Source organism: Cariama cristata, unplaced genomic scaffold (genome assembly GCF_000690535.1).
Source record: "Cariama cristata isolate BGI_N322 unplaced genomic scaffold, ASM69053v1 scaffold5231, whole genome shotgun sequence".
NCBI classification, from domain to species: Eukaryota; Metazoa; Chordata; class Aves; order Cariamiformes; family Cariamidae; genus Cariama; species Cariama cristata.
Genome location: NW_009597423.1, coordinates 44,860 through 69,577, shown reverse-complemented (window position 1 = coordinate 69,577; position 24,718 = coordinate 44,860). Strand labels below are relative to the sequence as shown.

The 24,718-nt window shown below is 37.6% G+C and overlaps 1 protein-coding gene across 1 annotated transcript; it reads left to right on the top strand.

Moving 5' to 3' along the window:
• The first annotated feature begins 256 nt into the window (after window positions 1-256).
• TMEM18 (transmembrane protein 18) lies at window positions 257-3,623 on the top strand. The gene is made up of 4 exons (XM_009708864.1): window positions 257-372; window positions 1,700-1,754; window positions 2,816-2,909; window positions 3,003-3,623. The coding sequence occupies exons 1-4, from the start codon at window positions 369-371 to the stop codon at window positions 3,090-3,092; spliced, it is 243 nt and encodes an 80-aa protein (XP_009707166.1). The 5' UTR covers window positions 257-368; the 3' UTR covers window positions 3,093-3,623.
• The last annotated feature ends 21,095 nt before the right edge of the window (window positions 3,624-24,718 follow it).

Genomic DNA, 24,718 nt, shown 5'->3' with positions numbered 1-24,718 from the left:
TGAGGAGGCGAGGCACCGGTCACCGCTTTGTGGGGGAAGCGGAGCAAGGCCGTACTGGGGTGCTTGCTCCTTCCTCAGCTTGTCATGGTGCTTGCTCCTTCCCCAGCTTGTCATGGGGCGGGCTGTCCGACGCTGTTCGTGACTGAAATCGGTTGTCGTTTCGGGGTGGGTGAAGGAAAGCTGCTCGCTGTAGCTGCTTGGTGACACTCCTTCTCCTGTCGTAGCCTAATCTGCTTTCGTTTTGTCGGTAGAGGACGGACTGGTCCGAGCCCTGGCTGGTGGGGCTGGCGGTTTTCCACATCTTCTGCTTTCTCCTAACGTGCATCTCCTTCCAGCACTACCGGGTGCAAATTGGGCACTTCCTCAGCATGGGTGAGTAGTGTGGTCGGGTGAGAACGGGTATGTGCGTTCTTTGAGCTGCTAATACTGTCAAATAGCTTCTTTTGGTCTCTGATGATAAGCGTTTTCTTCATATAATTGGACAGTGCATGGGTTTATACTTTGCAGAAGGTAAAGTGCATGCAAATTAGTATTTTTTCTTGCAGTAATGCCTGTGTCTATACATGATAAGTTACAGAAGCTGCGATGATCTATAAATATATATTTATTTAGTTTCTAAGACTGTATGAAGTAGTGACTTAAAACTCTGGCATTAGTGAGGATCTGGGATAAGTGAGGTTTCTGCACGGTAAATGCTGTGTGTATCACAGCTTCCCAAGAAATTGTTGCTGTGCTGGAGAAGCAGAAAATAACTTGGATGAAAGCCAGCAATTGCTCTCTACTCTGCCGTATTCTAATGCTGCAGTTCAGTGAATGTGGTCAGCTTTCAGCTGGATTAATTTCTGGAGCAGGTTCATTGTATACTCTGCTGACAGCTGTAATAATGATACGAGGAAGAGCAAGACTAATTTGGTACGTTGCAGTAACAGCTTGTGTTATCTCAGGGTTTATCAGACTTCAGCCTGCGAATCCACAGTGGCCTTGCCCAGCCAAAGCTGTCTCTTTATGGCTGACTGGCTGAAGATCTGGTAGCTTTGCAGAGGGTATTTAGTTTAATTAAGATGATATGGATTTGGGTTAGATCCATGTATTATGAGCAGAACTTTGGTTCTAGCCATGGGTTGGATTTTCTGGTAAGTTGGCTTTTTTTGCACAGTACCTCAGCTCTGTCATGCTTGCAGGGTAGTGGAGGGGGAATGAGCAATTGAAAGAGATTTGCAGGCAAAAAGCCACTTGAGGACTATGTTGACTTTTTAAAATACTATTTAGTGAACTGGTCAAGTTGGGAGAGGAATTATAGCTTCCTCAAAACTGCAAATAACTTATCTAAAGCTAAGGTTTCGATAACATTAAGTAACATTTATATGTTACTTAATAACATTTAATTCATAACATTTAATAACATTTGATTCATTTGTATGCTGAGCTCTTTCTGTAAGCTCAGATGAGTAGGATTATATGTTTGTTTGTTTGTAATATAGTAGGTATGTTTTATGATCACTTTGTACTTAGTAAAAATGTAGGACATTTAAATCAGAAGTGGGTTTCTGCAGTTAAATATTAAATATGTAATTTGATCATCTGAAGATCAAGGAATTCAACTGTCTGGTATGTATACATCTTTAGTATACATGGCAGAACTGATGGTGATTTCTTTTTTAAAGAAAAACTGAATTAATATTTCTCTTTTGTTGTACAGTGGGCTTAGTGTACTGTGCTGAATATATAAATGAATTAGCAGCCATGAATTGGAGGTAAATGTTTTCACTTTCATTTTTGCATTTAAATGAATGTTCTTCTAAAAATATTCTTTTTTTCTTGTCATTTCCAGAAAACATTAATTTAAAGAGTCACTCATGCCTCATCAACAGAATGTGATGGCAGAGGGTGTGTTGCATTGATTAATATAAAACTTTTGAACAAAACAATGCAGTATAACATAGTTATCAGCTTATAAGAAAAGATAATTCTTAATAGCTAGCATGTGTTTAGCGCACTGCTTATCTGTGTTTATATGGATGGTTGTAAACTAACTACTGAGAGAGTTAAGACAAAACCAGATTGCGATGGTTAAGGGGAAAAGGATATGAGCTTTGGGGTGGTTTTTTGTTTTGTTTTTGTGCGTTTTCCTTTGGTAGCTATTCATGTTTAATAATCTGAAGTTAAGCACCACTTCTCAAAAATATCCCTGCTATTTTATGTACTTACTTATACATATAAAAAGCATTAACATTTGTCTGTTTTACTAAGCCTACGTACTGGAATTAAACTGATGGCTTATTTTCATAAGCACTGAACTAACTTTTCCCTGATGTAACTGGAAATTCAGTGTTTAACACTACTTTATGCAGGCATCCAATTGTAAGTACGTTTCACTTCAGGCAGACGCGACCTAAATTTCAGCTTTGCTACATTTGTTATTTTTGTTATCTGGTCCAATATGAAGAAGCAAAATACCCAAGAAAGTCATTTCAGACACTTCATGATACGCATGATTTCTGATGCACAAATATGCATACTATTGTAGTCACATTAATAAGTTACTTAATCTATGGTGATTTTATTTAGGTTTTGCACAGTAAAACTTTAAAGAGAAGAAAGACTGGCATTGTAATAAATATTCATAACTCATGAGATATTGACTGTCTGTTTGTTCTAACTTAATAATACAGTAGAATGCTGACCTGTGCTTGGGGATCCCAAAAAGTAGGATAATCTGTACCATATCCATGTTTAATAGTTAGTGTGAAGGTCGAATGTCACATGAACTACGCTGAATAAAGCTTACTCTTCTATTTTTGTTTATTTCTTTCAGGCTGTTTTCTAAATACCAATACTTTGATTCAAGAGGAATGTTTATTTCACTTGTATTTTCAGCACCACTGTTGGTGAATACTATTATAATTGTGGTATGTATATGTTTGTTTATATGGATGCTTTCATTAAATTGATAAGTGAATGTATGTGGATTAGTTAAATATAATAATTTACGTACTTTTCAGGTCACCTGGGTTTACAGAACTTTGAATGTGATGAGTGAACTGAAGACACTACAGCAGAGAATGAAAGCAGAAAAAGAGAAAAACAAGTGAAAGCACCTAACACTATTTTTTTTTGATTGAAATAATACTTGTCCAAGTAATCAGTCCTTCTGTATGTTTATCCAGAAACGGCAATGTTTTTGTGTTGATGTCAAGAGGACTTTGCAACCTGTGGCTGTGGACAGTGAGGTGAAACTGGGTATCTACAACACACTTGAATTGGCTGTGAAATTGAGAAACCCAGTCTTAACAGGTCTTTGTGCCCTTCAATGTAAGATAGTTTTCCACCATGACCAAGGCTATTAGTACTGGTGAGACACAATCTTCCAGTCTGTTTCCATTTGCCTATGTGCTTTTTAACTATGTCATAACTGTGTTTTTATCAAGTATCCAGTCTTCTGCTGCTTAAGCCAATTGGAGCAGTGTTGTCAGTTCAAGTAAATGAGGGATTGTATTCAGAATACCTCAGGAAGCCATGCTTCTATGAAGCGTTTCACTTCTTTATAAATCAAGTTTTATACTTCCTGTGTGTATTGTGTGCCAGTAGCATTTTATAAATAAAATTATCCACTGTATCTTAAATGGAGTTAATTTGTATTAATTTTTATTTCAATTTTTTCTTTCTTTTTTCTCATAAAAATTCCCTGCTTGATGAAATTTTGTACTTAATTTGTGTAGGTAATTCAAAACGATCTCTTCCATTTTCTTTCAATTTACATTCCATGATTTTAATGCCACTAGGTAAGTATCTTTTATTAAAACTGGATGACATTTTGGTAGCTTTTGCTTGTTTGTAGAACAGCTAGGCTACTTTATATTAGCAAACTAAATAGATGCAGGCTTTCTGTGTTGTCCCATAATTGTCCATTCTGTTGCGACTCTTGATGAGCTGTTGGGTAGTGTCAACTATCACTGTTCCATGAAAATTTCTCTAGTGTTCTGGTAGATAGCACCTGCCTTTTGGGAATGGTCCCTGTTTTGAAGGAGTGAATAGAATCTATCCAGATGGCTGCAAGGTAGACTGTGGTGCCTGTCTTCAGGACCAAGGAACGGGCCTCTTTGATTTTGTGTAGATAGATGTAGTCCTCCCAAGCTGGTTTAGAAAAGTTCAGCTTTGCTCTCACGATTTGATGGGGAGAGGTATGCAATTTTTCATACGTGGCCTTAAGCATGACCACACAAATGTGCTCCTGACTTTCCTCTTGTGGACTGTTCTGCAACAATATCAATGCACAATTGTTTTAGTATCACACACTGTAGTACCTCGTCGTACTGAGATACTACCTGTTATCAACAACCTTTGGCTTGACAGCATGTATGAGTTTGATTCACGGTAAATGAGGTGGTTCAGAGCAGCTAAGCAGCACATCTGTTGCAGTGGAAAATGGTGTGCCTTACTCGGTACATCCAAGGCAAACTTTGCTTAGCTAGTTCAGTATTTTGTGGAAAAAATGAAAATTCCCTCTTCTGTAAGTGTGTGAAACTGGTGAGATACAGCAATTAGAACTTTCCTTCCTAGCATAACATAGACAAGATAACAGAAATTACTTTTTCTGTATTGCCCAATTTTGGTTACTGTTGATTGGCACAAGATTTATTAGATAAATTCTCTCTACCTTTGGGGATCTCAAGTGAAACAAAAAAATCTTGTGCTTGCTTAAATTCTCTCTTCTTCCTCTGAGTGTAGTTGACCTTTCAGGCAATATTTCATTTTGTGTTGCATTACCGGAGTAATTTTGCCCTTTCATAGGAGATCCCAGGGCATTACAGCCCTGTAACAAAGTTGAAGAACAAAGAACCCTCCTAAAGTGCAAGTGGCAGGCACTTTTTTTAATTGGCAAGTAAAAATCCATTTGAGCTGTATAATACCTGTTGATTTCTGATACTACTAACATAACACAATAGCTAGGAGTTAGATAATACTTGGTTTAGAAAGTATCAATGTGATGGAGTTTTGTTGTCTTCTAAAAGTATTGCTGAGTGAAAGTATAAACAGCTCCAAATTCCAAAATGATGTCAATAGTTTTTTAAAATATTGAAATCACAAAATGTACTCTTTAAGATTGTAAGCCTGGTGTTTTTAAACCTTCCCTGACTACTGAAACTATAATAAGTAAATGTAACAGTTAGATACATTTTCACAAACACAAAAATGTGGTTTCCGTATATATGTTTGTCAGAAAAATACTCCAGTTTTCTACATTTCAGAAAGACTCAAACTTTTGTCTGAGTTGTCCTCTAGCTAACCGTGCCTAAGAAACACTAAGTTTAAGAGCTAAGTCCAGAGAAGAAAAACAACAAAAAACTCGGTGTCTTTAACCATAAGGGAAACCCTCAGAATTAAGTACAGCATGCCTTTTCTTCATTATGTGTCTGGATTTATGAAGTGATAGTGCAATAACATAATGTAAGGGCCTACTTACTGACAAACCAAAATAATTACATCATGAATTTAGAGACTGTTTTGCCTACTTAGAAGCTTGTATGTATAAATGAATGAGAGCCAAATGTTTAAGGCTGGTGGAATACCTTTGCTGTTAATTGGGAGACCTGAATTAGGTTGCTTGCGAAAGAGCGTGTTTATTTCAATGCGGAACGTGCATACAGAAAAGCTGGTAGCTGCTCGGTCGGATGCTTCAGAGAGTCAGACGAGACAGAGGGGATTTGTTACTGGTCCTGTGTGTCTTGCAGGCAGTGGCTCAAATCTTCAGCCTTAACGTGTCTTTCCACAACAGCAGATGGTGTCAACCAGTGTGGAAAAACATTAAAAGGGAGAAAGTAATATTAACCTGGCACCTTTACCGTAGTAGAAAGTAGTTTTGTTGCATATGAATCTGTGAAAAGATAGATTAGCAGAATTTGGTTGGCAAACTTCCCGGAGTTTGAAGTTGGCCCTGTTCTCTATGGAAAAGTAGTAACTGAGATGAGTTTCCAAGAATAAAAACCTAGAATGCTCTCATTTTCCACATCCTCTGAAATGCCATATTCTTAGCTAGGAGTGTGTTTTCACCTCTTTTTGGTCCAATGAATCTCACTATTCAAGACAAAATGGAGCAGATCCAATAAGGGAATTTCCGCAGGAATATTTCCCAGCTTAGTAGATACATGTTTTGGATATCCCTTTCTCCCATAAAGCCCACCTACCTCCCAAAGGTGCAGAAGGACAGTAAATCGAGGTCTCCTGCATCCTTGTGTGTGTTCTAAATAAAAACTTTGAAGGATGGTCCTACTGGTTTTCATCAACTGGGTCTTAAAAAAAGGGATATAGTCCAGAAAAGCTATGTTAGATGGTGATCTGCTGTGAGTCCTGAGCGGAGGAGAATTGCTTTGTGGATTCGAGAATCAGAAGATCAAATCTTGGACTCTGGTTTCTGTAGGAACTGGGAATGTCAGGAGAAAGAGGAATGGTGATTATTTGTGTGAACAAGATAGAAGAGAATACAGCTGTGATGTAGGGAATGTTCTATTTCTTTAAATACAGCTAAACATTTTTGCTTACTTTTGCTGTAAGCTTGACTAAAAATTAGAAGCAAAATATTTTTTCACTGTAGATGAGCATACCATTTTTGTAATATATCAAAATATGTTTCTCTGTTTAGGAAACTCACATATTGTGTATATTTGTCAATTTAAATGTTTTTAACATTTTTAAATATGTTTTAAATATTTTAAAGTGTTTCAACAAAATACAAGTATTGGTGATTTTCTGTGCATCGGGGAAGAGATCATGGCAGCTAACCCAGCTCGCCACTGGATGTCAGCATCTCACAGGCAAAAGCTGACTCGAAGCTTGCCTCGGGAGCCGGGTCTGTAGAGCTTTTCACCACAGCTTGGTAAATACTTTCTGCAGCGTTTTGGAATGGCCAGGAAGGCTTGGACTGTAGCCTCTGAAAGCATAAATTGTAACTGGAGCTTCAAGATACATCTCCAGTCACTTTCAAATGTTTATTGACACTCTTGGTCTTTACGTTAAAAAGTACTTCTTGTAGCAGTGATGATGTGCATATGTGCTTTTGGAGTCAGGACTGTGAGGCTATTTTGTTTTTTAAAGCTTCTTAATGCAGCAAGGAAACAAATACCCCATTCACTCATACCTACATTTCATGTGGAGGAGCCTGTCTTCAACCAGTTAAAAAGTATAGCAACAAAAAATACAACGGTTACATTATTGTGTGGACATTATGCAGGAAAGCTTACGAAGCAGTCTGGTTCATGAACTGACAGAGCTTATGTGTGTCTTCTATTTCTTTGTGATTTACCCTGGCATAATGCATCCTTACCAAGTCTGTCCTTAGTATGTTAAGCAACTAGCAGTCACTTATGATTGAGGTGCTTAGAAGTCACTTCAGACTTTATCCAAACATCTGGCAAACGGGACTCAGCAGTGTTCAGAGGTTTTAGGACTTGATTTGAGAAGTTGTAGATGCAGAGTTCTCCACTTGATGTTCCCCTTTGTGTACCTGGTTTTGAGCCTGTTTTTATTTATCCTTGGAATTCATCTGAGTTCTGTTTCCACACACCACCTCTTTAAGAATACAGACTTTCAGTTTGAATGGGCCTCAGTCCCCTTCCTGTCATGTACGTGCATGCACATACACATAACGACTCTGAAAAGATTAGGCAATTATAACCCTGCACGCTTGTGAAATGCCAGCCTCATAACTCAAAACTGATGTGCTCTATGGACTTCTGTTTTGTAATGTATCTTCTGACCAGTTCCTCCGAATTGTGGCCATACTTACACCACCATTTTGCTGCAAAACTAGAACAGTGTACTGAATAGGAAGTATCTCAAAGGACTCAGAAGAAAGGCCTCTACCTTTCCTATATTTGTGTTTATTGTTTCATATAAATATGAACTGTAGGAACCTTTCTCATATAGTTTCACAGGCATAATGAAGCCAGGAAAACATTTGTGTTTATTGTTTCATATAAATATGACCTGTAGGAACCTTTCACAGGCATAATGAAGCCCGGAAAACAGCTGTACCTGGTAATATGTTACACTGCTACAAGCACTGACTTTAAGCAATCCCACTGAAATCGTGGTCCTGTTTTCTTTGGCACTGTCCAGAGTTAGAACCATTTGAAACCAACGTCAGAATCAAATGTGTTGCCATCTTTCATCTGAAAATGTTACGATAATTAGCAAGGCATTCAGCAGAACTGATTGAAACAAGGCACATTTCTTAAAATGGACGAGTTCCAAGTGTCGTTTGTAACACGCTTGTTAAACCAGCCCTGAATCAAAGAAATACAATCTTGTATACCTTTCCTCCCTTCTCATCCAGCAAAAACCTGAGAAAAAGGGTTTGCACAGTGACCTGAGGGGAGGCAGAATGAAGTTCAGCTGGACAAGGAGGTATCTAGGCTAGCACCCTTCCCTGAAATCATACTCGTCTCTCAGTCTTAGGATTGTGTAATAAATACACCTAGGTAGTTTCAAGTAGCGGGGCAAGATGTGAAGTTTTTTATGTAATCAGGACTGATACACCTTGATCTTAAGGAACACTAAGCTTGGAAGGATTTTAATATGATAGAAACAAGCTTTTAGAAATTCTTCGAGTCATTTAAGTAATCATGCTGTGGAATTGGGATAAATACGTGAACAAAGGTAGAAGGGTGCTATTCCTTTGCAGTCTGCAGTAATTACCTACCCAACAGCCCGTTAGTAATTTATCTTGAAGTAATATATAGTAGGATCTACAAGACATGAATCATTTTAGGTCCATAACTAAGAGTCATGCCTCTGATACCATACTTTTCACCTTCAGGGATTAATGACAGTAATCAGCTTCCTGTAGCCACCCTGGAGAGAATGTGATTTGTAAGGTTTGTACTCAAGCAAAAGCATCACAAAGATCAGGAAGGTGATGTACCAAACAAGTAATATGGAAGTCTTCAGCCCTTCATGGTGAAGTATTTTCTAGCAGAATCCAGGGAGCTGTAAGCATTTGGGTTATTTGAATACATTCAATCCACAGCAGTGGTGTAAAATGAGATTAGAAATAGATTTAATGGCTTTACTTAAAGGTTTTGGTTTTGTAGGTTAGTTGATAGTGAGACCTTTTGTAAGTAATCACAGTCTGTTTTTTCTTTGAAATCATAGAGTCAATATAAATAAAACAGTCCAATTTTATCTGTTTTCTTGTTTCAGTGGCCCTAAATCCTGAATTAGACTTATCATTCTACAGTAATCATCAAAAAGCAGGACACATCCCTCTCATTAAGAAGAGCTAATTTCTAAAAAAAGCTCATGAGACTGATTTCTTTCTAGAAAATTGGTTTATTGTTTTTTACCATCAAAAAATCCAAATTAGTTAGTAAATAGTGTGTGTTATCCAAGTTTTCTGCTTCCCCCATGTTGTAGGAAGAACAAATTTAACATACAAAATTGTCTAACTGGATTTATATGTGAGCAGATAATGACAATTGTAATGGTATATGATTTCCACATAATTCTCTGAAATAGAAGTAAAAATATTCCAAAATATTATTAAATAGAGCTTCTTCAGAAACTGATTTGTCAGTAACTGTTTGATAATTTAAAAAAGAATTTGAAAGTGTACAGTACATGTATCTTATAGGTAAGCTATGGTTCCCTAAACCATTAACTTTTATAAAGTTTATAAAAAGTTTGGCAAGTTTTATATTTGAATGAAATATACTGGAGATTGATTTGTACATCTATGTCAGAAAAGAGGAAGCAGGCTCTTCTCCAAGCTCTGAAGAAACTCATAGAATTTTTGACTTTTGAGACTTCTACATTCAGAGGAATCATCCAAAAAGACTCTGAAATCATTATTTTGACACTTTGAGTGGAGTGAAATACATTGGAATCTTTCAGATTTTTTTTGTAGTATGAACTGCAAGTCATATCAATGTATTTGTAAACTGAATAGTAAAATTAATACACCTAAAGACAACTTGTCATGGTTGTATCATGATCAAGAAATACAAACTAAATGCCAAATAAGCTAAAATTACAGAAAAAAAGCCAGTATTATCACGTTTTTTCAACTGACTGCTTATTTGATTCTTGTGCATGTTAATACATATCAATAGTGACAAATTCCAGACTGCAGTAGCTCCAAAATGTCATCAAAAATCCTTTCCATTGAAAGATGGAACTTGTCCTCTCAAATAAAAACTACCGTCTTTTAAAAGTCTATCTGAAACTTCATACAAAATGTTGAATGAAAATGCAAAAAGAATACTAATTGCATTAGAGTTAATATTCGTTGCATTTCTTTTTTTTATATTTTTACCTAGCAAGTTATGGGTTAAAATACTACCAGTCAGAATATTGTACTCAGTTAAACAACTTCAAAGCCTTCTGGTTTTGTTGTATTTATGTCCATTAGGGAGACACATATTAATTCAATCCTAATTGGCAACAGCCATTATCATTCCATATCATTAACTTAGATAGTTATCATAGAAGATACCCTCATAGAGTGGTCATCTCATTTAAATTTAACCTAGTTAAGTGTGATACACTATAGCGGTATTAACTCATCAAAAAAAAGATAAAGTGGAGAATATACATAATTGTTTCAATTAAATACGTAATTGGCAGTATTATATCTTAGCTAGGAAGCAATCAGTTTGCTGTGTAACCCTTAGAGGGCTCCATTGCTATGTAGAACTGGAGAACAGGCTAATTTGAGATCTTAACGTATTCTGACATCTACTGTAATTTAATTTAGACCTTATATTAACTGTTTGCATGGTTTTGACTCTGTGCAGAACCTTCCCAGCTGATTAAAAGGTCTGATGACGTAGATTTAGGATTGTGAGATAAAGTAGAATGTCTACAAAGCTGTTATGTGTAGATTTACTGGAATTAGTATCAGAAATGTGACAGGATTCTCACTTCCCAAATTTCAGAAACATGAGGACCAGTCTAGAGGCAAAATGATTAAATCATAACTTAATAATTTCTCATGATTTTCCAAATGCTTCACTGTCCATCCAGAGTGTCTGTCTGTGTGTAAATTACGGCATCGCAGTGCAGCTTTTTCCCTTTAACAAACTAATATACTTAAAGAGGTTGGGGCAGGGTGTTGCCCCCAAACAGCAAATCTCTTATGGGGGAAGAAGCGTAAGAGTCCCCCGTTTTCTTCTTCCCAGGGGATTCAGGTGCGACTCTGCTCCTTTCTAGAGGGATGGAAACAGCTCAGAGTAACGATAGCTCTAGCAAAGGGCTAGCATCACAAATAAGAAGTGTTTGATGTGAAAGAGAAGAAAGAGCACAGATGTGGTAACGGTGAACTCGTATCCATGTATCGACTGTCTGTGTCTAGAGGAAGATGCTGTTTTAAAGGCCAAAGTGAGGGCCAGCACGCTAACTGGGACATAAGAGACCTTGAAGGACAGTTGCAACTTCGCAGATGGTTCCCTTAGGATCTGGATGGGAAGGAGCCTGGAATGGAACTGGAAGTGAGGTGTGCATAGAAACAAATTTGGGTGAGACGAGGCATTGAAGTCAGATGTGTTTTTGTTTGTTTAAAGTTTTGGCGTTTTTTTTTAAACTAAAAGGAAGGAAAAGGTATGAAGAAAGCCAAGGCAAATAAATTACATGAAAAAAAAAAGTGACATGATGAGGTGGAAGTTTTGCAGCAAGTGGAAGAAAGGGAGTGGCTGGACATTTCTGCATCTGGGACAAGGAAAAGAGAAGACAGCTGTCTGAGGGAAAAGAGAAATGGACAATGAAGTAAAAAGAAACATTCCTTACAGCCTGCCAGCTTTCTCTGGGAAGAAACTGGCACATTCCTGTGCATAAAGAACCTCCGCAAGAGCTCCTGTGAGAGGGACCAAAATTACTTCGCCCATATAAGCCGGAAATGCTTCTAAACCCATCAAAACATGAGAATGAAAACTCATTTTCAGAAATAGCAAACAAACACTTAATGAATAGGTCAGTGCTGAGAGTTAAAAGCCATTTGACCTCATGCCCTGCCTCCAGCACTCTGCTGAAGTGGGAGACTGACCACAAGATATTACTCCCTTTACTCTGTGAATTAGGGTGTGCTTTATGAGTCAAAATGTTTCCCTGAGCTCAGTTCATCTAGAGCATGAAGAAATTAGCCACGACCATTTTAGCTCACAAATCAGGCAACCGCAAAGAAGAGTCTTTGCCAGGATTGATACTTTGCTGTGCATTTTCAGACTCACCTGATTTGAGCTGTCCGAAGAGAAACCGGTGCCAGCACCATCCCTTCCTCGGCTGCCTTTCCCATGCAGTGGAAATGAGAAGTCCTGTGTTGCTCCACCCAGAAGTCATGACGGGTTTACTTACAACAATCCATGCTCTGGTCGCTACAGGATTCAGTGTCATTCAGAAGGTCGTTGGTTAACTATGTATCCTGGAACATGCTAAATGATGCAGTGGAAATGAGAAGTCCTGTGTTGCTCCACCCAGAAGTCATGACGGGTTTACTTACAACAATCCATGCTCTGGTCGCTACAGGATTCAGTGTCATTCAGAAGGTCGTTGGTTAACTGTATCCTGGAACGTGCTAAATGACCTCCCTACTGACAAAGGGGAAACTACCCACATTAGAATCATAGAATCATTTGGGCTGGAAGGGACCTTTAGAGGCCATCTAGTCCAACCCCTCTGCGGTGAGCAGGGACATCTCCAACTAGATAAGGTTGCTCAGAGCCCCATCCAACCTGACCTTGAATGCCTCCAGGGATGGGGCTTCCACCACATTGCTGAGATTCTTTCATAGCCTTGGTGATAGCGGACTCTATAAACAAAAAAGTATGGTTATGAATACTAGTCTTTATTCTTGAAGAAGGAGTTCATTTTCCAAGAGAAGACAAAAAGAAAATAGGTATCCTGGCAAGAATGGGATGTTAAGAGTAAGAAACTAAAATTTTATGCCACCTTAAAGTATTTTTCTAATATTAATAAACCTCCTATCTAAAATAAGAAAATAAGATTTTAAAAGTGGAATGAATGACTGTAGTGCTAGTAAGGGTAAAATAGTTTAAGGTGAAAAATATGTATGGGATATATTAAAGTTCCAGCAAATTTAAAAGAAATAGGCAGGAAGGAAGGAAAATTATTGCATGAATCATACTCCCTTGGGTAACAGTGTCAGCAGACTTGAAATCATCATGTTGCATAGGACAAACAGATGAGCAAATTGATGAGTAACTGGCAAAAACTTTTTTTTTTTTCTGAACATTGAACTAGCAAACAGTTCTTTTTATATAATAAAGATGTGAGGTAATCACTACTATCTCTCTGAAAGTCAGAGCTATAAAGAAGGATATAAAAGAGCAGATGGTATGTTATGATGATGCCCTAACAAATGTAAGCAGCCATACTACTTCAAGAATGTTTCTTCATGGACCAATTTAATCACAGTGAATGGATTTTGCCCTTATTACTTTATAGCAGGTATTTCTGGCATGGTTTAGCCCATTAGATTTGTCTCAGTTCTTTACACCACATGGCTCAAATTTCTTAACTAGAAGAGTTTGAATATAAGCTGATCTCTTGCTGGGCCTAGGTTCATTCCTTTGTGAGGCAGAGTGAGAGCCAACACGTAAGCAACTTGGATAACCAAGGAGTATTGACTTGGGCCCTAAGCTGACAGTATAGACCACTATTTGTTTAATTCTTTGAAACTTTATTTTGTTTGTATCTATCTTAGTGTGATCTCCCAAATGCATTTTTTTTTAGTTCTTTCTTGGTTAGGCAGGGAGGTAATGGATCAGATATATTTCAGTCTGCAAGTTTTTATGATTGCTCTTCTACTTTGAGGTGATGCCAGCAATTCCCTTCCTCAAGCAGCACTTCGGTTAACCCTGGAAAGTGTTTGCACAGAACTAGCAGTAAGTTATTAGGACAATATTAAAATCTAATGTGAAAAACTAACCATATCCAGAAATGATTTTGTACTGCCAAAGCATTGGTACAAAGATATCTACAAGAAACAAGATGGACACTGAGGAGAAACAGAAGACAGCAGACACCAGAGGGTAGCCAGTGAGGACACTCCTTTTTTTTCTCCGACGTTTCTGAAGACTTAATATTTTCCTCTCAAATGAGATTTACAGCTTTAAAATACTGTTAAACGCTGCACTACAGCAAGATTTCAAGACAGCTCACGTCTTCTAAACATTACACATTATGCAACAAACTGTAGTTGCTGTGTGGGAACGAAAGATAAAAGGTTCCCAAATAGGGTGTGAGAGCAGTTGTAGCCTAGCTGCAATGTGATAGCATGCTGTTAGTGGTAGGGATGGAAGTACAAATGGTAAAGTGAGAGGAAGATGCAAGACAAATCTATGTGGCAAATGCTCCAAATAAAAAAGACAAAATGGTAATTGGTAATAAAATTGGACCTGTTAGAGTGGGTCCAGAGGAGGGCCACAAAAATTATCCGAGGGCTGGAGCACCTCTCCTGTGAAGAGAGGCTGAGAGTGTTGGGGTTGTTCAGCTTGGAGAAGAGAAGGCTCCAGGGAGACCTCACTGTGGCCTTTCAATACTTAAAGGGGGCTTACAAGAAAGATGGGGACAGATCTGACCTGCTTTACTTTGCAAACCTTCCGATTTCTTATGTTAATACACAGAAAGGGCTATAATCCTCATTCTCAAAGAATATGAGTATTAAAATAGCATCTGCTTCAACATGTAAATATAAAGATGAAGTATTCAATGTTTGTTTCTAAGACTGCAGTCTCAAAGATACCTCATTTGCAATTACACTTATCTTTTATATACCTCATGGGATGCCTGAAATCTATTCGCCTCCACTAAGCTGTACTGCAAGCTATTTATTAAAACTTATTAAAAACACAAAATACTGAAATAATACTAAGTAATATCACAAAATACGTTTATGGATGTAACTATTTTCTATTAAAAAGGCTAATAGACAAATACAAATAAGATAAACACAGCCTTTCCTTTTATGATACAAAAGGCAGAAGAAGGGTAGCATAACTCTCCTAGAGAAGCAGAAATTGGAAGAGAGAAATTATAAATTCTCTTTCACATTTTAAATCTTCCTACTTTCATTTCTGAAACATAAATTCTCAGCTTAACGTTCTTGAATGAAACAGCTGCAGAGATTCTATTTTTTAGGTACATCCACGTGATCCAGTGCAGCAGTCACAACTCACGTCATAGACATTCTCAGCTGGGTTTGAACCACCTACCTGTTCGCTGATGCTGGGGGAACCACACAAGCATCTCAATTTAACACTGAGCGGCTGGCAAGCACTCAACTCTGGGCTATCACAGAACAAATTATGGCAGAAGCATTTATTCAATGTCCACTAGCTTGAACTTCTCAGTGGCTACTTTCTCCACTTAAATTATTTTTAATTTGAGACTAGAAAACATGAAAAGATGACAAGTCCTTCCAAATGAAAACACTTCAGACCTGCTCAAACTTTCAGTCCTCAATGTATTCAAGAATTTTTCTGTTTTCAAATAAGCGACCACCTCAACCCCTTAAGGACACTGATAGTTTCGGTGTAAAGAAGTTCTGTTTTCCAAAAGCTGGGAAATTAAGTCTGCTTCACGAAGTTTACCAAATTCTGCATTTGGGATGTCTGAACATACTGAGTGCCATTTTCTTTCTTCTAGCAGACATTTCCTTCATACTTTAGTGTCTGGGATAAATGCTTTTAAAAGCTATCTTATTTTGGATTCCTATTTTGACTCCAGTTTGAAAAATTCTTTGTAATCTATCCCAGTGCAAGGAAGAATAGGAAACCCTATCAGGGATTCCAACAAGACTTCCCTTTCTGATCCTCCCTTAAGGCACGAGAATCATCCAGACTAATGAAAACAAAAATCCATGAATGTGACCCCTGACAGAGTGCATCCAGCCTTGGAGTAAGAGGCATTGTTGTGTTTTTCCTCGCCCTCTGTGCATCACTGTTTGTAGTTTAGGAAAGTGGCTGTGGCTTAGCCTTTCTGTAGGTGTTCTCACAGCAGGGAACTCCTTCCAGTGGCTGACAGCTCTGGTTCTGCCCGCAGGCTCCAAGCAAACTGAAGATGCAGGAGAGGACCTTCTCACTGAAGCAAAGGAAGTAGTCTGGTAAACTCATATATTGCTCTCCCCGCTTGATTTTGAGATCATCTCAGGATTCTGTGCCCTGCCATCCTAGTTTTCAGAAGTGATTTCCTTTTCCCCTTATTAGAGTTTATGACTATCTACTTCATTTATAAATAAATTAGAAACCTGTTACACACTGTGGAGTGGACACCACGTGGGCTGTACAATACTGTCATTATTCGACATTAGCATACTGCTTGTCTTTTTGTTGTGTAGGTTGTTCCCTAACTTTTCAAAAGGATAAAAAGAAATTATTTATAAAGACAGAATATGATATTCCTGTACTAAGAGTTAATAGGAAAAATTAATAAAATAAAATCAGACCAAATCCATTCCAGTGCCGTGTCTCTGACAGTGGCCAATAGCAGTTACTCTGTGAAGTGCGTAAGAACAAAAAAAATATACATCCCCACCATCCTGCCCTGCACCACCTCGTGAGTTTTGCTGTGGGACATCCTGGTAAGAATCTTGATCTTAAGTAGCCTTTGATGCACTTTCTTTCCCCAAGGTTTTTGTTTTTTTTTTTTTTTAAACTCATTAAAAATTTTAGTAATGATAATGCTAATTTACTTAAAGTTCTTCAGCATTTTCCAAGCTTTTATTGACCTCTGCAAGCAAAGTATGTGAATACATAAGAGCTTGTACACTGTACATGAGATCTGATATCATGTTGCAGATAACTGGATATATAAAATACCGGATAACTATCTGGTCCCTGTTTAAAATGGTGGGTGGATGCCAATCTGACTTGCTACCTTATAGCTTGACAAATTCAATGTGAATGAACAACATGTCTGCTTTCTTGTCCTCCTAAGTGGGGGTGAGTGGGATTTTTTTGACAAAGCGTATGTCAATAATTAATTGAAATATGTTTTGGTTTTTTTTTGGTTTGGGTTGGGTTGGACTTTTTTTTAGGAATGAGGTCTTCTCAGTAACGTTTTTGTTGACAAAGGTTTCCCAAGTCTAAGCTGAAACTGCTGACCATGGTGATCAGACAGAAGCTGATGGAGAGAACCTCCTGATAACTCACAGCTCAAAGAGTGGGACCCTCATTTAGAAAGCGATAAAACTAGATTCACAGTCCTGACCTGGATTAGACACGAGCTTGAGTCTTACCCCAGTGGACTGCACTTACCGGCAGCCTCTTAGGTCTTCTTGGGCAGCCTGTTCTTACCATCTTCTGTCAAGGGCCACTTTAGGCCAAAAGAGCGAGCTCAACTATTAGACAATGAGAAAGTTCAAAGTCTAACCCAATGTGACAAGGTGCACTTGTAGTCATGCCTGTTGGTTCTCTCCAACCTTGGTGAATGGTCTCGCCATCAAAATACTCTGGAATGAGGCTCTCTATTGTATTTTGTCTTGACTGTATGTGTAACTAAAGGATATATATTTTGGAAATGCTTTTAGGAGCACTTGAATCAATCTGAAGTTATTCTTTACTGGAAACAGGTAGACAATTTTTTAATTGGATCACTAAAGAAATGGAAAGAGAAATCACTGCAAAATATGCTTAAGAATTAGTAGCATTGGTTTAAATGTTCATAATGTTTGAGCTAATAACAAGAAATCTTTGAAACAAGGTGTCAAAAGATACAGTAGTAACAATTCAGAGTTCAAGCTCTGGTATTTTTTAAAAAGATTACTCTACAGCTTCCAAGGAAAAAATGCAGTCCTACAAAAACTTACATATATGCATAACTTTGTTAAGTAATATTCTTTCTTGCCTAATTATAGTTATTCATGTACATGGGAATTTGTAAGATGATGACTGTCAATGTGTACAGTAAAATTAACTTTTAACCACATGCATATGGCAAGGAAGGACTGTTGCTAATCTTTTTGTAACAGCTTAAATGATCATTATTCTTGCTGTTGTTGACAGCTTTTTCCTGCTTAACTGTTGAAAACATTTTAGTGTTATATGGTGGCTTTTCTCCAGGTTTACAGAGTATTGTTTTCTTGTTGCAAGAGGGAAAATTTACATTAACCTTCCTATATAGTACTTGGCATTTATAGTGCAAGTGGGATTGATTACTTTAACATATGAGAAAACTGCAGCCTTAAAATATACAGAATATGAGACAATATCATCATGTCCCAATACATTATTTACTTTGTACTATTAAATGCTCCAATGCTGGTCCGTTTCAATATTCTTGATGCCTGAATTTTCTACTATGAGAACATAAACTAAGTCTTAATGCACAGGTGATTCTGAATGTCCATCAATGTTGTATGTCTTGCTGTGTTATTGTTTCACCTGTGTCAGTCCCACTGTGAAATTTTGCCTGAAACTCAAGCAAAGACATTGACAGTAAAGGTGTTATGAAAAATGGATTAATTTTTAACAGTTTTGACAAATTGTGAGCTGCCTTTCCCAACCAAAATTATGTCTGAAATTTTTCTGGAAAGAAAAGAAAGCTGGTTTGGGATTTTGTGTAATATTTTGCCTCTTAGAGTTGTACAAACTTTGATGTTATTTCCAAAAGCAGGAAAGAACAAAGCTGTACGGTGTACATCAGAAATGCTTTTTAAATTGTAAAATCAACATGAGAATCCATTTTTTTTTAATGTGGGAACCTTTGCTTGCATTACCTTAAAAGTTCTCATTTTCTTTAATTACAAAAAAATGCAACAGTCAACTCACAACTTTTAGGTCAAAGCTATGCCTAAAATTCTCTTGCAATTTGAGGGCAAAACCGGACACAGACTTCAGCTGTGATTCTCGCAAGGGACATTCCTTAGGTAGCCTAGTGAGCACCAGCCTCAATGAAGCATAAGATTTCCTCCATCTGTTCTCTTACTTTATATGAATTTTCCTTGTCCCACCCCTTCTCGTCCCTCAACTCCCAAATTGTGACAGTAAAATTCAGGTACCTTTCAACTTAACAACAACCTCTAGCAATAACCAGTTTTGTTTGTTCTTTGAAAATTGAAAGGAATCAGATAAGAAAATTGTAAGAAAGTAGTTAACTGAAGTTTCACATTGTCATATTAGAAATACAAATATTTTGGCTTTAAAGAGAGTTAAGTATCTGAAAATGAGATGATGGAGAAAATAACAGCAACACTGTGAAATACAGAACCATTGAAGGCAGGGCAAGAAAGACCCTTGCTCAGGGATGCCCTCTAAGTGGGTGCAGCATAGAAGGAGATGTCTCCAGGTGCTATCAGGTACTGCTCTTGGCTTCCTGCTAGCCGGGAGGAGAAGTTGCACACCCACGGTGTATGGATGCCTGGTGGGCAGCAAGTGCAGGAAGAATCCAAGTAGAAAAGGGGTGCTAAAATATCTGCCTACTGCCAATATACCATTTGTCCTTGCTTCTGAAAGCTGTGAAAATGACTGGTGAGCTGCCCGAGCAATATTGCTGTTCGATTGATTGTGCTTTATTTGACAAAAAACTTTATTAAATCCTAATGCTTTGCTCTTTTACATGATATTCCTTCCACTGACCTCGAAAATATATCACAAATATTAGTAAATAGCATTACCTTTTATATACACAAAGACAACGCATACCAAGTTTAAGGATGTACAAGTTCTGTTTAGGGAGGGAGAGGGAAAGGTGAAGAAGCTGCTTTTCTCGGTTACCAGAAAGCCATTTCTCCCCATCTGCAGGTGACCACTAACATGGGAAGCAAAGGGTCCTCACCCTTTTCCTGAGAGTAGGAGTTAACATTCAACGTATCTTGGAGCAAAGAAACACACCACATAATTAAATGAATCCTAAGTCACTGAAAAAATATGTTACAAAGGTGTTAACCGTGACTGCAAAAAAACCCCAAAAACTCATCTGAATTATTTTTCTGGTTAATCATTGGAGGTAGGTTACTTACAACTGTAAGTTTAAACATGCATGATTAATTAAATATAAATTTATCTCTCACATTTGACATTTTCATATTTAGTACGTAACTGTTAAAATTTAATAAGCAATTAAAAGATGCAATTTAGATCTTGACTTCTAATTGGTTGTTCTTTAAGAATTAATAGGATAACAGTGTTTAATTTTTTTTTCATTTAATTTTATTTTATTTGCACAGTTATTGGAGAATCTTTTTGCCATACTTAATTTCATTGTGTGGAGAAATCCTGATTACAATGGTGTCATAAATACCTCATTTACATTCAGTGTTTCCAATTTTACCTTTCTGCCAAAATCAGCTTTAACTGTAAAATAAAACCAGACTCCTTGTGCATGACGCTTACCCCAAGGTTACCATTGTTAGACAGTCTAAACACTGTTTGCATCTGACACCATTAAAGCCTTGACAAAATATTGTTTGTTTGTTGTGCAAGCTTTTGGCCATAAGGTATCGAGATTTTTCTGGGCAATTCTAAAATTGATCATGTAACAATTAACAATATAGTTCGGGTAGTGCAACTATCTAGGAACAGCTATTATGCAGAACTAAAAAAAAATTTCACAAGTTTTGTATTTTCTACTCTCTTTTTTTTAAAAAAAAAAAAAGCTATGATCCTTCTGGGTCTCTATGAGGTATATCTTCTTGTTCTATTTTTGTATGATCTTGAAAAAACTGTCATCTCTACTACATATCACTGTCAGTTTTGTATAAACACATCCATTTTGACAACTTCAACATGTCATAATCTTTTAGAGATAGATGCAGGAAAAGTAGCATGAACAGTATTGTATGATATTAATTACATATAACTGACATACCTTTAACCTTTTTATTCCAGAGCATTATTCAAATAAGTCTGGGCCAGTTTTAGGAAACCTGTACCTTTCAAGGCATTTTGTTTTGATTTTTCAAGACAATATAGTAATATTACCAGAATAATGTTTCATTTCTTTAGTGGAAGTGCATCCAACTTAAAAGGTGGTAGCTTGGGTAAGCGGGTAAAATTGTTATTGATCAGATGTGTATTGGATTTCCTGAATTTGCAGTTACATATATCTAAAATTCCTGGATCAAAAGAAGAAATAAAAAGTTGAGCAATTACTCAAAAACAGCAAATAAGCCCTTCTAGAATGTAGCACTGGGTGAATATTAAAATTACGTGTTTGTGAATTGTTCATAAATCAATATTTCTAATAGGATAAAATGAGTTTATGGTAGATTCTGATTTGAGCTTATTAGTACTGATCCAGTGCCTGGATTTCTTTTTACTGAAAAGATATACTTAAGATATGTGTAATCAGTCCATTAGACACTAGAGATTCTACACTTATATACATAAGTTGCCTGTGTTCTGTTGTTTTAAAGAAGACTTTACTTTCATTTTATTTACTTGAATTCTTATATCTCTTCTGACTTAAGTACAGGAATGGATCCTAACAGTTCAAAAGAACCAAAGCAAAAAGGAAAGAACAGTATCCCACTTAATATATCTTGTTTTCAATGCTCAGATTCTTCTCCCAATGACTTAATGAATCTGCCCAGCTCTTTTAATCCTACTTTGAGTCACTGATCTGGCCTGGCTAGCCTGCACACAAAAGAGATATTTGGACAACAGTCTGAATTTATTTGTGCTGTTTTATTACCAGCACAGGTGAAAAATGAACATTTAAACTATGAATGTCAGAAAACTAAAATGAGCTTTTCTCTCACCTTCTGTTTTCCTCTAATGAAGTCTCATTTTTACAAGTTATTGGCAGTGCCTCTTTCTAATTATAACGTGTTCTTTGTTTTTAGTTACAGAAGCCTATTTCTTTTGTAACGTTTCCTATCTGTGTAATTCGACCTGTTAGCTTCTGATAGTATGAAATAAAAAGTTATTTTCTTGCTATCTCCATGTCAAATTTTGCCTGCTTTTCTAGAAATCTTATGCTCCTGACCTTTTAAAGAAGCTATTACTCCACTACTGTTGCACTGAGCACACTATGACTTCTTGTATGTGGTGGTCTTATTGGGAGGAATACAAACATGCTAGAATCTGAAACTGATAATGATCCTGTAAGAAAGCAAAAATTCCCTGCTAACATCACTAAAAAGAATGGGAACAAAAATCTGTGGGTTTGCCTCTGTTGATTCCGGTTTTTTTACTTAATGCATCTGTGTCTCTTCATGATCAGTCCTATTTTAATTTTTTTGAGTGAAATGTCATGTCATATCTTGCTGATTTGAGCTATATTTCTCAATGTAATTGCAATCACAATTTTCTTCCTTCACAATTATGTATTTTATTGAAGTAGACCTCAAAATCTTTGGGAACGATTTTTGGATAATAGTAGTGAAGTTATGCAAATGGCTGAGATAATCACAAGCCTTCAGTCAAACATCCTTGCTGAAAAGTGACTAGTCCCCTTCTTAGCCAGAGAGTACGCAACGGCTGCTTCTATAGCACCTTTGCTATACCAGGCTAGGGACTGAGCCTTTTCCATGAGTTAATCGGTTCAGACTTGCTGGTGTTCACATTGACTCCAGCAAATGTACACTGGAACAATCTATCCCCTCAACGGTATCCAGGTTTTCTTGCAAAGGCGAGTTCCAGATAGGAGCCTGGATGCAACCTTGCATGTATGTGGAGCACATGGCCAAGGACCGAGCCTTAGAATAAATCACAGCAACCTGATGCGTCTCATGAACTGATTCAGAATTCTGTTCTTGCTATTAAGCAACCTGCTTGTCTTCCCAAAATACCTGTTTCAGAGAAAATGATCTGAGGATTCATAAAAGAAGGGAAGGAACAGTTTCATTGAGTGTAACCTGGTATCATCGACCTGGACTTTGTGGCAGTATTTCCACTGGCTTCAGTGAGTCTAGACTTCTGCTTACTCCATTTACTAGAGCTCCAAAACGTGCTATGAGGTTTCAACAATTCTCACAATATAGTGGGCATCAGCTGAAGGTTTATAATTACGCAAATTGTCCGAGTGAAAGCAAAACATGCCAAGTGGGAAGAATATGAACTGTCCTGGCAAACTAAGCTAATTTAAGCTAATTTAATTCACAGCGTTATGAGCAATGCCACATAGCAAACAGAATCTAATACAGGCAACCTCTCTCTTCATGTAGAGAATTAAAGCATGTAAGAACACACACAAATTATGAACACATTCTGCTTGTCACCTTGGACGATACTGAGAGAGGTGGTGTTGTGGAGGCATGAGTATTTTAAAGAAAACTATATTCAGACATGACCAGTACAGTAAATGAACGAACCGTTAATACTGTTGCAAGGCTCTAAATGTTTTAAGTATCTGTGCCTAACAAAATAATTTCATCTAGAAAATGGAGTCACTAGGGGGTAATCAAATCACTCTTGCAGGTGGTAAATCTGTGGAAGTATCACCTCGACTGAGGTCCAGAGGATAATACACCGTAGTCACTTCTGGTTAATAAGCCTGGAAAAACAGAGAGGCCACAATGTGTACTGAGGGACAGCCCTGGTCAGGAGACACTCGACACACTTATTTTGGAAAAAAAAAAAAGTGAAAAGCTGTTGGACGGGAACTATTGAGTGTCTATATAACTGTAAACTATAGCTTATAATTTATGTCTTGTCCTGTGTTTTTTCTTCATAGATTTTAACTCTAACATTTTTTTACTTCAGAAAAGCTGGCTGATCATGTATTAACTGTGGCATTGTCCCTGAGCAAAAGAAAAACTGTTCTAATCAGTGAATTTAAACTCAGATACACCATGAAGTACACTTCAAAGGGATTTTGGAGATTGAATGCAGGTTGTTCCACAGACACTCCTAGACAGAGTATTTGTTAAAAGTTTACTGAGATTTTTCCTATAGGTTGATGCTCATCTCTCAAACAGGATGGTTGGTTGCAGAAGGAAGGTGGAAAGAAGGAGATTGAAACCATTTTCTACTAGAAAGGTTTTATTGGAAAATTTTCAGCTGATTCCAGTAAACCCCAGGTATACTGATCTGGGTGAGACAACCTATGTACGATTCAATACTTTGTTCCAAGAACTTGGTGTCAGTCCCCAGCTGGACACAGCCAAGTAAGTGAACAGCAAAGTCATTAAAAAGGAAAAGAACTTTGTATAATTAAAAAAAAGGGGGCCCAGGTGAGTTCAACAGAGCTGCACCCTTCATTGGCGTAGGATTTCACACCACAGCACTTAAAGACTTATTAGAATGAGCAGTTGAAGAATAAAGCCTTAGTGTCAGTGCCTATCAAACTATCAGCAATGTCTGAAACCATGAAAAAATAACTGTGTGCTGGAACATCTCTGGCAGAAGAAACACTATGACAAGACCGCCAGCCCTCATTGCGAGCACAAGAGCGTGGTTGCCATCAGAACGCCTCTGACAGCCCGCCAAGTGGCACCTGTACCATCCAACCTCAGGTAATACAACCGCCTGTCACTCTGTCTTCCCTTCTAGTAACCACACTGTGTGTAGACATTTATCAGCCTGTTCCTGTCTCCAGTTGAAGGTTTAACAGAAAGTACATCCTTACTGCATGCACAGACTGGACCAGGAGGAGAGCCTTGGCCCCAGACCCAGTGGCAGAGGCTGAGGTAGGTGCACATGGCTCAGGCCTGGTGTCTTCATCTGCTGGCATTGCCGGCAACTGCGGCACAGAGCTTCTGGCTCACATCCCCCTGGCCTCCATGGGGCACCGCTCAGATACACTCCTTATTCCTCTGCGGATGCATTTC

What these genes read in the sequence shown, in the direction of transcription:
- TMEM18 (XM_009708864.1), top strand. An exon ending in TTAGCAGCCATGAATTGGAG is followed by an intron (nt 1,755 to 2,815) that starts GTAAATGTTTTC and finishes TATTTCTTTCAG; the next exon opens with GCTGTTTTCTAAATACCAAT. An exon ending in TGAATACTATTATAATTGTG is followed by an intron (nt 2,910 to 3,002) that starts GTATGTATATGT and finishes CGTACTTTTCAG; the next exon opens with GTCACCTGGGTTTACAGAAC.